Source organism: Peromyscus californicus, unplaced genomic scaffold (genome assembly GCF_007827085.1).
Source record: "Peromyscus californicus insignis strain IS unplaced genomic scaffold, ASM782708v3 Scaffold_13__1_contigs__length_99412109, whole genome shotgun sequence".
In the NCBI taxonomy this organism is placed as follows: Eukaryota; Metazoa; Chordata; class Mammalia; order Rodentia; family Cricetidae; genus Peromyscus; species Peromyscus californicus.
The window spans coordinates 81,882,897-81,897,810 of record NW_026294424.1 but is presented as its reverse complement, the minus strand read 5'-3'; the positions used below and the strand labels follow the sequence as shown (position 1 = coordinate 81,897,810).

Sequence of the window (14,914 nt, the reverse complement as noted above, 5' to 3'; positions counted from 1 at the left end):
GCCCTAAGAATTAAGATAATTCACTTTATCATGTGAGTCAGTGCCCGAACAAGAGTAAAGAAACATTTTACTACCGTTTGAACCAACAGGCACTTTTCTTAAAAGTTTAAAACAACTACCTAGCTTTGCTACCCTAAGAAGATGAAAACTAGAACAATCTTTTATTGTTTGTTTGGTTTTATGTTTTGTGTTTGAGAAGGAGGTTCACTCAATAGTTCAGGCTTGCCTGGAACTCAATATATAACCCGTGCTGGCTTTAAAGTCATGGCACTCCTTCTGCCTCAGTCTCCCACATGCTGAAACTATAGGCATGCACTACCATGCCCAGACTGAAAACTAAAGCACTCCAGATTTGTCCCAAGAATGCTTGAGGATGTTACAGAGTTGATGTTTGCAAAAGAGGGTAAAAACAAATCCAGTAATTGTTAGCAATGAAAACATCATGAGTTTGGACACAACGGGGGAAAAAATGCACCTACAATTTTAATTTTTTTTTTTTAGACTCTAAACAGAATACACCCAGCTAGCTATTCGAAGAGACTTTGAAACCGCCAAGGTAGTTCAGTGAGAATGACAAAAATAAGATCACTAACTAAAACAACGCCACTGTTATGAACCCGCAACGCTCCAAGTTTCAAGAAGAAACAGAAGATGAGACTCTTTGAAGCATATTAGGTGGTAATCGGTAATAACCACTCCTGATCCTGTCAAACAAGGATTCACCTACATTCCTGAAAGAGAAAATTATGTCGGGGGGAAAAACTGGGCAAAGTGAACTAAGAGCTGCTTCACTGAACGCCATGTTGATTCTTTAGTGTACTGAAAAGGAAAGTGAATGACCAAGTGGAGACTGTACTACAGAACTTCCAAGACATACTGGGGAGCTTTTTTTCACAGAGCAGCTCAGTTCCTAAGCCTGACAGTGGGTCAAACTGGCTTCGGGACATAGGGAGCCACAAGGAAATACTAGCATTGCTGCTCTAACAGAAGCAAATGAATGAATTCACAGTGTCCTAAATAAAAGTACCATTTGTCACATGATGGGCAATGTTGACTTTAAGGCAGTTTCTCAAATGTTTCTCATTGCTTTACAACTGTTTTCAAATGAATTGCTTGAAACTATGTAACAGCACCAATTATGATGAAACAGAAGGGAAAGTGAGAAAGGAACTCACTTGGTGGAAGGAAATACTCTGTAGCCTACAATAATTAAAACAAACCACCACACAAACAGTTTCTGTAGATTCAGACTCGGATCACATTTCATCCAATAAATCTCTCTGTGAGGTTCTGCCTATTTGTTCCTGTTTATAGTGCATGCTTGTTTAATCTTCCCATGAAGCCTTTCTTTTCTCACAAAATGTTTTCTTAAACATATAAAAACTGTTTGACTCTCTCTGTAAACTGACATGAATAAAATTCTTTCCATGTCCTCAGAATTATGGTGGAAGAGAAATCTGTAATAATGATCTACAGAAAACTCACCATTTTATTTAAATATTGCAACCTCAAATGCTCAGAAGGCTTTCGCTGATGTTATCCACCCAGATTTTTTGTTTTTATGGTTTCAAACCTTCACTTGTCTCATGTAACTTATGACACTTTTCCATGGCACACACAGTTTCAAAAGTTATGTGACAGTCCTTAACTGCATGAGTACTGTTATGGTTTGGTCTGATATGAAATATACCCCTTGAGGCTGTGGGTTTATACACTTGATCTCCAGCTGGTAGCACAGTTTGGGAAAGTTGTGGAAGTTGTAGAAGGTGGAACCCTCTTGGAGGAAGTATAACCCTGGAGGTGAGCTTTGAGGTAGTGTAGCCTGACCCCATTTCCTGTTCTCTCTCTGCTTCCTGAAAACCAGGTGCTCCTCATACTTCTTTTGCCATGCTTTTCTTGTCTGTGATGGACTGTATCCTCTCTGAATTGTAAGCTAACACGAACCCTTTCTCCCCTAAATTGCATCCTAGAACAGCAACAGAAAAGTAACTAATAGAGGTGCTGTGTAGACACTGGCTATTCTACAATTAAAATCCTGTTAACACATCACAATACAAAATATGGAAATTCTACAAAGGAATACTCACAAGACTTAACGAATTCTGACATCTGAGGACTAAGATAACCCAGTAAAGGCAAGTCTGTCTTAGAAATATATCAGGTACAGTAGGAAGAGACAAGAATACCCAATTTTACTTTGAATTTACTCACAAACTAAAATAATTCAAATAATTGACACGTCTCTTAGTATCCCCTCTATTTAAAATGACCCATTAATTTCTAAAAGGAAATATTGGTGCGCTATTACTTATCTGAGTACTGGAAGCTCTATCTACAGTGAAGGACACATGGAGTTAGGAACCATAAACTAAGAACATTCAGTTTCTTTCATTAACGAACCACGTGACCTGGCATAAGTCATTTGGTTCCCTCACTGTTTCAGTATCATGGCAGAAAAAGGCATTTTTAAGTGGGATCCAAGGAAAACAAAATAAACAGGCTATTTACAAAAGCATAACTCTCCCTCCCCCTAAAATGGCAATGTGGAGGCACTCTGAGCTAAGTAGAGCAGGAAGCCATTATCAATCTTGGGCTTGTAAAGGTCACACAAGGAATGGAGTTACAGGAGCCTGGTGAGCTAAAACTAGGCTACACAGGCCACCTGACAGGGCCTAGTGTCAGGAAGCAAGCCGGGCTGCTGTGCTGAACACAGGGAATGATGGGAGAAAGTGACATACTGAAACTCAGCTCTCTCTTCATTATCTAAAACAGCAGGAAGCCCTAGAGGGCAAAGGAATCTGGGGCTTGAAGACCCTGAGAATCAGCCCTCAGGACAGGAAACAAGCAATCGGGAAGAGAATTCCTGGGGAAGGAATGAACAGCAAGTACAACAGATGGGCCTCTCCAAAGGACTGTCAACTAAGCTCTGGACAACTTAATCATGATGGCACTTTTCACTTCCAAATCTTATCACGCTAGTATTTTGGCGGGTATTTGGATCTGTTTCATTGCTATCCTGAGCTTTATCCAGATGGAACAACACAGAAGAGCAAATAAGTAGATAGACATACAGACATATACATACTTGCTGAAATTAAACAGAAGCCTCTCAAACACCAAGACAGGTCCTGTGCTGCTCAAAATGGTGAGCGGTTGGCCAGCAAAAAGGCAAAAGATGGCTCCAGAGACAGCGGTCCCCAGGAAACTCTCCAACACACCCTAAAAGAAAGAACATTCAGTTGGTAAAGCAGAGCAAAAACCAAACACACTTCTTATCTTTCTGTTTGTGATGTCAGCTGAAAAATGAAGCTCCCTAGCAAACAAAACAAGAACAACGGTTTATCTAATACAAAATACCACCACAGTTCTTCACATACATTAAATTACTCTTCCCTATTCCAAAGGTTGATTGTTCTGAAAAACTACAATGACTGCGCTGACTGGTGCACAGGAGGCAATGGCATCTCTGACCGTCACTTAAAAATTTATTGAAGGCTTGGTCAACAAAAATCATATTCTGTAAACCCACCAAACAGAGGAATTGATTCAGTTTTTTTTTTTAAATCTATTTTTCTCTTTGTGGTTCTTCAGTGTGTTAACGTAATTGCATCTCGCACGTAGTAGGTACTTTTGAGTAGCTGTAATTTTAGCCCAAAGTCTTTTTTTTTTTAAATTATTTATTTTTATATGCACAGGTGTTTTGCCTGCATGTGTATACGCATGAAGGCGTTGGAACTCTTGGGAGCCTGAGTTACAGACAGTTGTGAGCTGCCATGTGGGGGCTGAGGAATTGAACCCAGGTCCTCTGGATGAGCAGCCAGTGCTCTTAACCACTGAGCCATTTCTCCAGCCCCCCAAAGTCTTTTTTCTAACAGAAGATTGGAAGGGGAGATGAGAACAAAGGGGACGAAAACAGTGATGCGATTTTAAAAATTATTTTATCTAGTTTTTACTTTCATACATGTATACAATGCATTTTAATCCTATCCACTCCTGCTCACCACACCAAACCACTCCTAGACACTACCTTCCATATCCACCCCTCAACTTAATATCCCCTTCTTTTCTTCCTCACAACCCACTGAGTCCAGTAAGTGCTGCACATGTGTGTGTGTGTGTGTGTGTGTGTGTGTGTGTGTGTGTGTGTGTGTGTGTGTGTGAATAAAGGGCTGTCCACTGGAACATGAGCAACCTAGGAGAGGTCACACCCTAGAAGAAAACTGACTTTTTCCCTCCACCAACCATCAACTGCCAATAGCTCTCTGCTGGCCATTGGCAATATTTAAGCCACCAATTGTAAAAGCAACAACAACAATAATAATAAACAATAATAATTCACATTACATGCTCAAGCATTTTCTAATGCAAACTGCACAAAAACTTCAAGGAACTTTGTTGTTAGAGAAAGCCAGCGTCCAGAGACATAAGTAGCTAAAGCTTGTGTTCACATCTCTGGACACCAACCCCCTGTCTTCCCTTAGCACAACAAGAGGCAATATCTGTAAGAATCACTAAGTCACAAAACGACCTTCCTTAATCATGTCATTGAGGACCAGCAGTATTGATAATTACTATTTTTACTGCTGCAGAAGACAGAATGGCATAAACTCATGTGTAAAAGGGTGTTTTTGTAAATATAAAATAAGATTTAGCCGAGATAGTTTCGTAATTTCTATCGCATTTACTTTATTTAGCTGTGTGGGGGGTGCACAGGTGGCCGGAGCTGGCTCTCTCCTTTCACCTTATGGACTTCAGGAATCAAACCCAGACGGTCACGGTTGGCAGCAAGTGTCTTTCTCTGCTGAGCTATCTTGCTGGCCATCAAGAGGCAGTTTTAAAATGTAAAAGGTGACCAATTATCACACACAATGCTATGTATCTGAATATCCAAATCTAAAAAGCTTTTTCAAATGAATAAAGGGAGTCTATACCTTTAAAAGGTACAATAACATACTCAGGGGTAGACTGGATTAACATAGTAGAGTAAGGTGTTATCTTTTCTTTTTTTTTTTTTTTTTTTTGTTTTTTAGGTTTTTCGAGACAGGGTTTCTCTGTGTAGCTTTGCGCCTTTCCTGGATCTTGCTTTGTAGACCAGGTTGGCCTCGAACTCACAGAGATCCGCCCCCTCTACCTCCCAAGTGCTGGGATTAAAGGCGTGCGTCACCACCACCTGGTGTAAGGTGTTATCTTTATACCTTTATGTGTATAGTAAAACATTAGGGGGAATATTTCACCCTTAGACAAAAAATACAGGCAACTAAGGAATGCTCAGACCAGGAGAAATAGCCTTCCCTGGGGGAAAAGCCCCACAATTAGTTATCCAATACAAAGTGGTCAGCCCTGAAATATTATATATACACAAGTAACATTATACAGACTGAGCAGGTTGTATTTAGTTATTTAAGAGTGTGTGTGTGTGTGTGTGTGTGTGTGTGTGTGTGTGTGTGTGTGTGTATCAACAATTAAAGAAAAGAGGCTATGAATATGAGACAGCATGGAGGCACATGGAAGAGGTTGGATGGAGGAAAGGGAAGAGGAAAGATGATGTGATTATATTTTAACTTTTAAAATTATATATATATATATATATATATATATATATATATATATATATATATATATATGAGAGCCTTTCTCCCATAAATAGTACATCACCTACTCTTGGAAGGGTGATTTATGTTAAATAAAGCAGACCTCTTAACTCAATCATCCTTGACTGGGACAAAGCAGATTTCTTGGAATTCTGAGATGCCCTTCAGAAATGAGCCTAGCTGCCTGTCAGCCTCAACAGGTCACCTCTTTCACTGTCTCAAATCTTTTCTGGCAGCTTTTCACTCACTTTTTCTTTTCTTTTTTTTTTATTTGTTTGTTTGCTTATTTGTTTGTTTTTTTCTTTTTCCAGACAGGGTTTCTCTGTGTAGTTTTGGTGCCTGATCTGGATCTCACTCTGTAGACCAGGCTGTCCTCAAACACACAGAGATCTGCCTGGCTCTGCCTCCCAAGTACTGGGATTAAAGGTGTGTACCACCGCCACCCAGCCACTTTATTTTCAAAGAAAACATATCACATAGGAAATAACTATGAAAAAATTGACTTTAAAAAATCAATTTACAGAAAACACATTAAGTTCTATCCCTGGCCAGGCATAGTGGTAATCTTAATCCAGGAACAGAGATGGGTGGATCTCTGTGAGTTCAAGGCTGACCTGGTCTACATAGTAAGTTCCAGGCCAGGGCTACTTAATGAGCTCTCATGCCCTGCTCCCCCCAAAAAGTAAAGAAAATTCATTCCATCCCAACCCACTATCTAGAACCCATGGCAATTGAAAATACTTGTATACAGCTTTAGAACCACCAACACTGTCCTTGGAGTGACATTAGCAATAGAAAATGCCTCTTCTCTCAAGGTAGGGATTTGAATCAGAAGGCAGATGACAATCCTTCAGAGTAGCATTGGAAAGAAGTGGCATTGGGATGAAGTGGCCAAAAGATAAGAATTGGCCAAGTAATTAGATAGACTCTTCTCGCGTCCAGTAAGCCTGCTCTGGTACAGCTCAGACAGGCCCTGTCTACAGAGAGTACAGTTCGAATCTAGCAGGAGGGGCTCAAAGAGAACCCCACTTACACATGTAAGTGCCAATGAGCAGCTTGAAAGGTGTCATTCATTATTTATCCGCCCCAGCTAATTCTTCCTCACAGAAAACAATTTAAGCAGGAAGTGAAACAACAGAACCAAGATGCATTTAGACAGACAAGATCGAAAGGGGTCCCCTTGTGCCCTCAAATAGTATTGTCTTGATTTCTTGACTGTTGACATAGTGACATTCAGATGAGTTAAATGATGTGAATGCACTGAGGGTAAGAACTCTTAGATGTGTGTGCCCATCTAACCACACATCACTCTTTCTGAGTATTAAAGGTATGCCTTGGGCTTGGGTTTTCCTAGCTATGGAAATTCTCAGCTCCTGTGCATAAACAGAGGGGTTTTTGTTTGTTTGTTTGTTTGTTTGTTTACAATTTTATCTGTATTTTTTTATAGCTCACCTGAAAGCTAAGGATTTGAATGCTTTGTTTTAACAGATAATCCATTTATATGGTGGTATGTCTTGTTTATAAGACAGTCTGAGTACATGTAAAAGGCAAAGAGACCGTGCATCATTCTTCATCATCAGACAGAAGAATCCCTATGTCTTACCGTACTTAGCATAGGATCAAAACACAGCTCAGACTGGGTGTAAGGGAGGGTGCAAATTCGGAAAGCAGGAACTTGAGATTCAGGATCCGTGGCTTGGCATAGCCGTTAATCTCTGTAAGGGCTGGAACAAGGTCTTCCCGCATCTCCTGTTTCTCCTCCCATGGTGCTGTCCACCATTCCTCTACCACGTGCTTTGCAGGTTCTCAGCAAGTGCTGAAGGGACGGAAGACTTGCCCAGATGACACCCTAGGTCTCCTTATCAAAGGTCAGGAGCCCTCCTTGCTGCTCATGCAGTAAAGATAGCAACCAATTTCTCCCAGAAAACACTGTGATTTATGGAAGCCATGTGATGATTCAAAGGCAGATTATTTTTATTTCGGTACTTGATCCTGTCGTAAATGCTAGTTTTCCGTTCTGTGGCTGACAATTCTCAAGCAGAGGCAGGTGATTCATTATATACACGGCACTGGAAACCTGCTTAAAACTGAGAGATGCTTCCAGCATTTCTGAGAAAAGAACTATTTTCACCACATTTTGACATGTTCCTCTTCACAACACAGAATTTTTTTTAAAAAAATAATCTCAGGCAATGAATAACTTTAACTGTAACTAGAGTCTAATGCAACTTACAAAACAAATTGTCATAAACATCTTTTCACTAATATTTGATTCTAAAAGAAAACTGCATTGACTTGTGTCTTGTCAATAGCCATGAGTCTTAAAGCCATTTCTACATCTAACTTCTAGAAGGAACAAATTTCCTAGCACTTCATGGGGATGCAGTTGGCTGGGCTCAGGGGTGTGGTGGCATCAGGGCCACAGAGTACCCTGGCACTTTTGGTTGGCCCTTCACCTTATTCCACTGCTGTCAGAGGGTGCCTGGCCGGGAACAGTAGAAAAAGCAGACAGCCAGCACTCAGGAAATCCAAAGTCTAGACTGTTCTGCCACAAGAGACCCAATGATCTTCAAAATGTCACTTCACTTCTTTCAAGTAAGAAAATAAATGGTGACATAGTAGAGAAATGGGCTGTGGCATCACAGTCTCAGGATGAGTTATGGGCTACATCATGTCCCCAATGTAATCTCTAATCTGCGTATTAGATCAGACATTATATGGAACAGGTTTAGCATCATGTCTGATGGCTGATAGCTCTTCCAATGACAGCAACCTCTCATAGGCAACATGCTTATTTGCATATAAGATAAAGAGGTTGGACTAGGTGACCTCTGAGATCTCAGCCAGCTGGCTCAACACTAGGGCAAACCTTGCAGACAAAGCCATGTGAACTTAGACCAGCTCCACCAGTTACCTTAGATCCAAGCATCTCTTCTATCAAGCCTATCTATGGCTACCTCACTGGTAATTACTTAGATTAGACCACTGGCTCTCAACCTTCCTAATGCTGAGACTCTTTAATACAATTCCTCATGTTGTGATGACCCCCTAACCATAACATTATTTCCACTGCTACTTCATAACTGAAATTTTGCTACTGTTATGAATCGTAATGTAAATATCTGATATACAGGATATCTGATATGCAACCCGTGCGGGGGGGGGGGGGGGGGGGGGTTATGACCCACAGGTTGAGAACTGCTGGATTAAATGAAAAGAAACACAGTAGAACACAAAGTAGAGATGCAATATTAGGTCTCTTCCCTCACGCCGTTCATCCCCTTCATCCCACCCAAGAATAGTATTTCTTTTTCCTTCAAAACAGGAAGAAGGTGGAAAGCTGCAAGGAGTGGCATGAAAAGAGGAAGATTAGTCCTCAGTGGGAAGGGGCGGGGCCTCCTGAACTCTGCATTAAAATATAGAAGGCTTGGGGGCAACACTATGGCCCCAAGAGTTGTTTCTTTCATTAAAATTGATGATTATAAACAAAACAAAATAGTCTAACAGGACTGAAATCAAAACCCATATACCAAACCATTTGTGATGATTTCTCTGCTTGCATGGGGGTATGAAATTCAACCCAAGATATCCCCTATGGTGATACTTTATTTGTATTAAAATGTTATTTGTATGTTAATAAATAAAGTTGCACGGGGGTCAGAGCTATTAGCAAGCCATAGGAAAGCAGGGCAGTGGTGGCGTACGCTTGTAATCCCAGCACTTGGTAGGCAGAGCTGGGTAAGTCTCTGTGTGTTCAGGGATACAGCCAGTATTGGATACACATGCCTTTAATCTCAATACCAATCATGGAAAACCTGGAGGTCTATACAGACAGGCCGTGACGAGGCGGTCATGTGGTTGGGTTTACAACCAATGAGAAGGCAGAACAGAAACTCTATATAAAGACTTTAACACAGGAAGTAGCTCTGGTTCGGAGAGGTAGGACCACCGCAGGAGGAAGGGTAAGGTTTTAGCTCTTAGCTCTGACCTCTTGGCTTTCTTCTTTGCATTGGTTCTGTGTTTCTTATTTAATATGATGGTTGGTTACTTCTACAATCCCCGGTTTTTCAAAAAAGCCAGGAAAAGTAGAACAAGTCTCAAAAACGTCAAAATCGAGCATATAGAAATTTAAACCATAGACGGGAGTGTCTAGAAATGTTATAATGCACCTACGGATGAAATATCAGCATTTCAGGATTTTAAGCTACTTGGGACAAGAACTGTAAGTGGCATCACCCCCACAGTAATCAAGGTAAAGCAAGCACACTCAAGAGAAGGGGACATTAGACATTAAAGATATATGCTGTTCAACCTCATTGCAATTTATCTTCATGTATCTGTGGGGGCCCACAGAGCCTTCCCAGTAAGGCCTTACTCAAGGTCAGAAAGTCTGAGCTTGCTTTGCCCAGTAGGGCTGCATAAAGGGATGATTGGGCCAAAGGCGTGATTACCAGGTGTTTTGAAGGGTCTACACTTGCTGGTATTTTTATACCTCAACCTTGGAAGGGGGAGGTCTTTTGCCCCTCCCCTTGCTGGTGTATAAAAAGCCCATAATGAATAAACTTGAGACATCTGTCGTATTGACCCAGAGCCCTCCCGAAGCTATCCTGTGTCTCTGTCTTTTTCTTCGTCTAAGTCTATATTTATTCGTATTATATTTCAATTCCTCACTCTTCCATTCAAGAACCCTTCGACAGGTCAGGGCTGGTCCCCTGACACATAACACCACAAAATAACTGTTGTGACTCAATATCATTTTTAGTAGGGACCTTATTGTTTGGGTTAATAACTGTTACCCTGTACAGGAGAGCTTGGTTGGCAGCGTTAAGAAAAAGGGAGAAAACAACAGTAAGGCTAAGAAAAACACCAGATTTTCTACTTCTTAGACAATTTGCAAACTACTAGAACTTCGAAAATAAAATATTTCCATGGCATTAAATGGCAGTGCATTCACCAATATTACTGTGATATGACAAGCTTTAAAAATGTTTTTATTCCTACTCATAAAGAGAGAAAATTTAGTTCATGTTTGGGATGATTTACATGAAGTGTACAGCTTGCTGAATAATAAAATTAAATTTATGTAGATGAGTCTTTGAATCTGAAGTTTAGCCAAGAAAAAACAAGGCAGCTGATGCCACTAGAAACAGTAAGGCAAATCCAGCTCAATTGCAAGTTTTACTGTTTTGGATTGTTATTTGTTTGCAAAATGGTCTTGATTTGTAGCTCAGGCTGACTTTGAACTCACTGTATCATCAAACTGAATTCAAACTCATGATCTACCTACCTTCACCTGAGTGTTGAGACCTGCATGAATTTTAATGTCAGGTTCTCAGCAGAAGCTAAACCCCATTATTAAAGGTAAGTTAAGAAATGGTACGAGTAGGGCTGGAGAGGTGGCTCAGCTTTAAGAACACAGACTGCTCTTACAGAGGACCTGGATTCAGTTTCCACAACCGACATGGTGCCTCACAACCTTCTGTAACTCCAGTTCCAGTGGATGAGACATCCTTTTCTGGTCTCTGCAAACACCAGACACATATATGGTGCGCATGCATACATGCAGGAAAAACACTCATACACATAAATTAAAAATCAATAACTTTTTTCAAAATAAAGAATGCAAGTATTGAAGTCAAATCCAGGTCACATGAGAGTCATCTGAGAAGGGTATATATCTGTTTGCCTATTTGTTACAATACTAATTCTTCATATGGTATATATCTGTCTGTTTGTTATAATATTAATTCTTCATATCCATACAAAGCAGTTAAATCAGCATCTCTGAAAATGATAAGGAGATGAGGTCTAGAGAATCAACTTTCACAATTCCCAGGTGATTCTCTTGATCCCAAGCATGAGGTACACCCATTCAAACAATCTCCCTCCTTCACTACAGCATTAACGGATGGTCACACACACCACACATCTGTATTGGGGGAAAAGCTGGCTACTGAGCCTTTGTTTCCATTCCGCAATGTGGCTTCATCCTATAACACAGTGATTTTTGTCCTGTCCAGAGGAAGGTCACAGTCATGGTCACACTCCCCTGCTGTGTGCTTTGTCACAAACAGGACTTGAGGCCACACTGCCATCAGAAACTAGAAACTCAGGGAAGACAAACTACATCTCTATTTGAGAAAAGCAGGAGTCCAGGACTTCAGCAAGAGAGTCTGGACTCTCTTAGAAAAGAATGAGGGGCAAGATACAGCAGTCTTACATTCATTCTTTGAAGAGCCGTGAACATGTATGTGGAACACCCGGCGTCAGTCTAACACGACACAAAAATCAATTCCAGGTGGGATAAAACACTAAACGAAAACATGAAAGAGCTGAAGTATGTGGGTAAATATTTTTCTAATCTGGGGGGAGAGGAAGCCTCTTTCAATGTATCATGCAAGCAAGAAACGTGAACAACAGAAGGCTTGACTGCTAAAGTTAAAATCTATTCAGCCAAAGAAGCCACAAACACAGTAAAAAGACACCATGGCACTAGAAAAATATTTTGCTAATATTTCCCTAACAAGTAAAAGAAAATATCCTTACTATACAGAGAGTAATGAGGAAAAACTAAATGCCCCCAAATAAGAAGAGAGCAAGAACACATACATATAGGGAAGGATGGATGGTCAGTACAAATGTGGACAGATATTCAGTCTCGTTAAAACCAGAGGAGAGGAATGGAACTAAAGCAACCCATCCTTTTTCACACACAGCAGAACAAAAATGAGAATCTAGGGGGGAAATCTGCTTCACTAGGGGTGGGCGAGTGGGTACTCCTGTCCAATACTGGTAGAAACATGAATTAGCATAACCTTCATGAGTATAATTTGAAATAAATAACAACAACTATAATCAACCTATTGCACAATAATTTTTGCTAGGGATATACCCTAGGGAGATAATTATAAATAATAAATGTATAGCTAATGACCATCGTATTCTTTATAAAAGAGAAAACTAGGACAAACTGAAAATATGTTTATTAAATAAATTATAGTGCATATATCATGTGATAGTCACTAGAATTATGTTAAAGAACCTATTAAAGTAGAAAATGCCCATGAAATATAACTGTTACAAAATATGAACATGTAATCTCATTTACATAAATTCCTATGTGTTTATCTACCTGAGTATTTGTATTTTGCAATATGTATGAAAAGATATAATGAAAATGTCATTTTGGAGAAGCTATTTCCAAGATAACTGTAAGCTAAAAATAATAAATTTTTACTTTAGCATCATTTGGGACTCCCAGTTTTATCCAAATGATTATAATTTTCTGATCACCAACAAAACAGAGTTGACAAAGGTCTTTCTAATAAAAAAATACAAATGACTTAATTTCTGCCAATTAAATTTAACTCAGAACTTGTAAAGCACATTTTTATTTGTGTGTGGAGAGGTATGCATTGACATATGGTATGTTCAGGTGAGTGGAGCGTGCATGCATATGTGTACACATGTATGTGGAGGGGTGTGCATTGACATGTATGTTCAGGTGAGAGAAGCATGCATGCATATGTGTATACATATGTGTGAAGGGTATGCATTCACATATGTATGTTCATGTCAGTGGAGTGTGTCTGCATACGTGTATGCATGTATGTGGAAGCCCAAGGTTGCTGTCAGGAGTCTTCTCTGAGAACTTGCTACTTTACTCACTGAGGCAGGGTCTCTCTCAACTGTAACCAGATTGCACTGGTCCAGCTGCTCTAGCTAGCTGGCTTGCTCTAGGGATGTACTGTCTCTGCCACCAGAGAGCTGTAATTACAGAGGGTCCACCATGCCCTCCAAGCATTGATGTGGGTTCTTGAGATTTGAACTATGGTCCTCACACTTGCAAGACACATGCTTGGCATCTCCCTAGCCTGTGAAACATGCTTTCAAAGTTAAAGGTCCTTTCCGGGATCACAGATAAGCAAGATGGATTCCTTCCTTTGTCACTAAACAGGCTTGCCTACTTTGGCCAACCCAAATACCAAGTTGTATCGTCCCCATAGACTATTTCTGCTCCACATGTTGAAGTCAGCGTTTGCTACTGTGCAGATCAACACATTTCTGGGTCTCCTGCTTCTAAAGGAAAAGCACTTTTGTGCCAAAGAGCAACAGTCAGACAGACTGAAATTACTGTCCGCTTCTCAGTACACTGTCAATTCACGTCAATCCTGCTGCTGTAAACTATATGTGAGAGGCATTGCAAAGAAGTACCTTTCTCACCGACATAGGAAATTATACTTTTCCGACTTGAGCAGATTGATGAAAATGTCTCAGCACAGCAGAATGTTAAAATAAAGTCTCAAATTTGGAGATGCCAGCTATAAATGTTCCTTATTATGAGACAAGTTCTCTTAAAATGTGCTCTGTTAGGCTCCATAAATATCACAAAATTCACAGAATGCTAAAAATCTTACCGCATTCTTTTGCTGAAAGGTTTGTGAAAATGGGATTATATTTACTCCTGGAAAAAAATTAAAATGACTTTCTTCACTCCATCTTCACTCTAGACTATAGTTAGTCATTCACAATCAAGTGTAGCCTTACATTAAAATACATTTTCTGTATGTTATAGAAGAATAATTCTCCAATCACATGGGACTTACCACAAAGCATCAAAGAGTCTTCCTTACACTAATATCTTCCTCAAAGACTAAGTAATGACTCACTTTGTTAACAAAGAAGTATTGTCTTCATAGGACTGTTAGTCCTATGTTAGAGCTTCAATCAGGCTTTGTCCAGTGCTAATCAAGTGATCTACTACTGAGCTATTTCTTCAACTCTTATTTTACTTTTATTTTTGATAGAGTCTTATTAAATTGCCCAAGTAGGCCTTGAACTTAGTCCTCCTGCCTCAGCCTCTTGAGTAGCTATAATCACAGGGCTGTATCATTGGGCCCAACTCCATATAGTAGCTCTTAGAATGAAAACCCTTAATTTCAATAAATTCTAGTGAAATGTATCTATATATTGACATTTAATAATTAAAGTATCTAAATAAACAGAGAAATACACTTGCTCTGTAACCAAGAATGTAAGTATGATACTGATATCATGGTTTAGTTATGAAGGGGATGAGATTTCAGAAAAGTGAGGCTGAAAACTGTTTCTTTACTATACAGCAAGGAAACCAGGGCATCAGCTTGATGGGCACAACCAAAAAGAATAAGTGATGTATCATTCTCAAACTTTAGGAACTTATGCATCTCTACACTCTAAAAGAGAAACAGGCAAAGACTGAGATTGGATTCTACAGAAAGGTAAAGTCAACTCTTGGCTAAGTAGTTCAGTTGCTCCAGGAAACCCAAGATAAACTATAATTG

At 39.9% G+C, this 14,914-nt stretch overlaps 1 protein-coding gene across 3 annotated transcripts in view; it reads right to left on the bottom strand.

The window, feature by feature from the left end:
* The window catches only part of Slc4a4 (solute carrier family 4 member 4), a 337,951-nt gene that overhangs the window by 82,288 nt on the left and 240,749 nt on the right, over positions 1-14,914 (bottom strand). For all 3 annotated transcript variants that reach the window (XM_052735335.1, XM_052735337.1, XM_052735336.1), the window contains exon 13: positions 3,086-3,219. In XM_052735335.1, the coding sequence (XP_052591295.1) occupies positions 3,086-3,219 (134 nt within the window). The remainder of the gene's footprint in view (positions 1-3,085; positions 3,220-14,914) is intronic.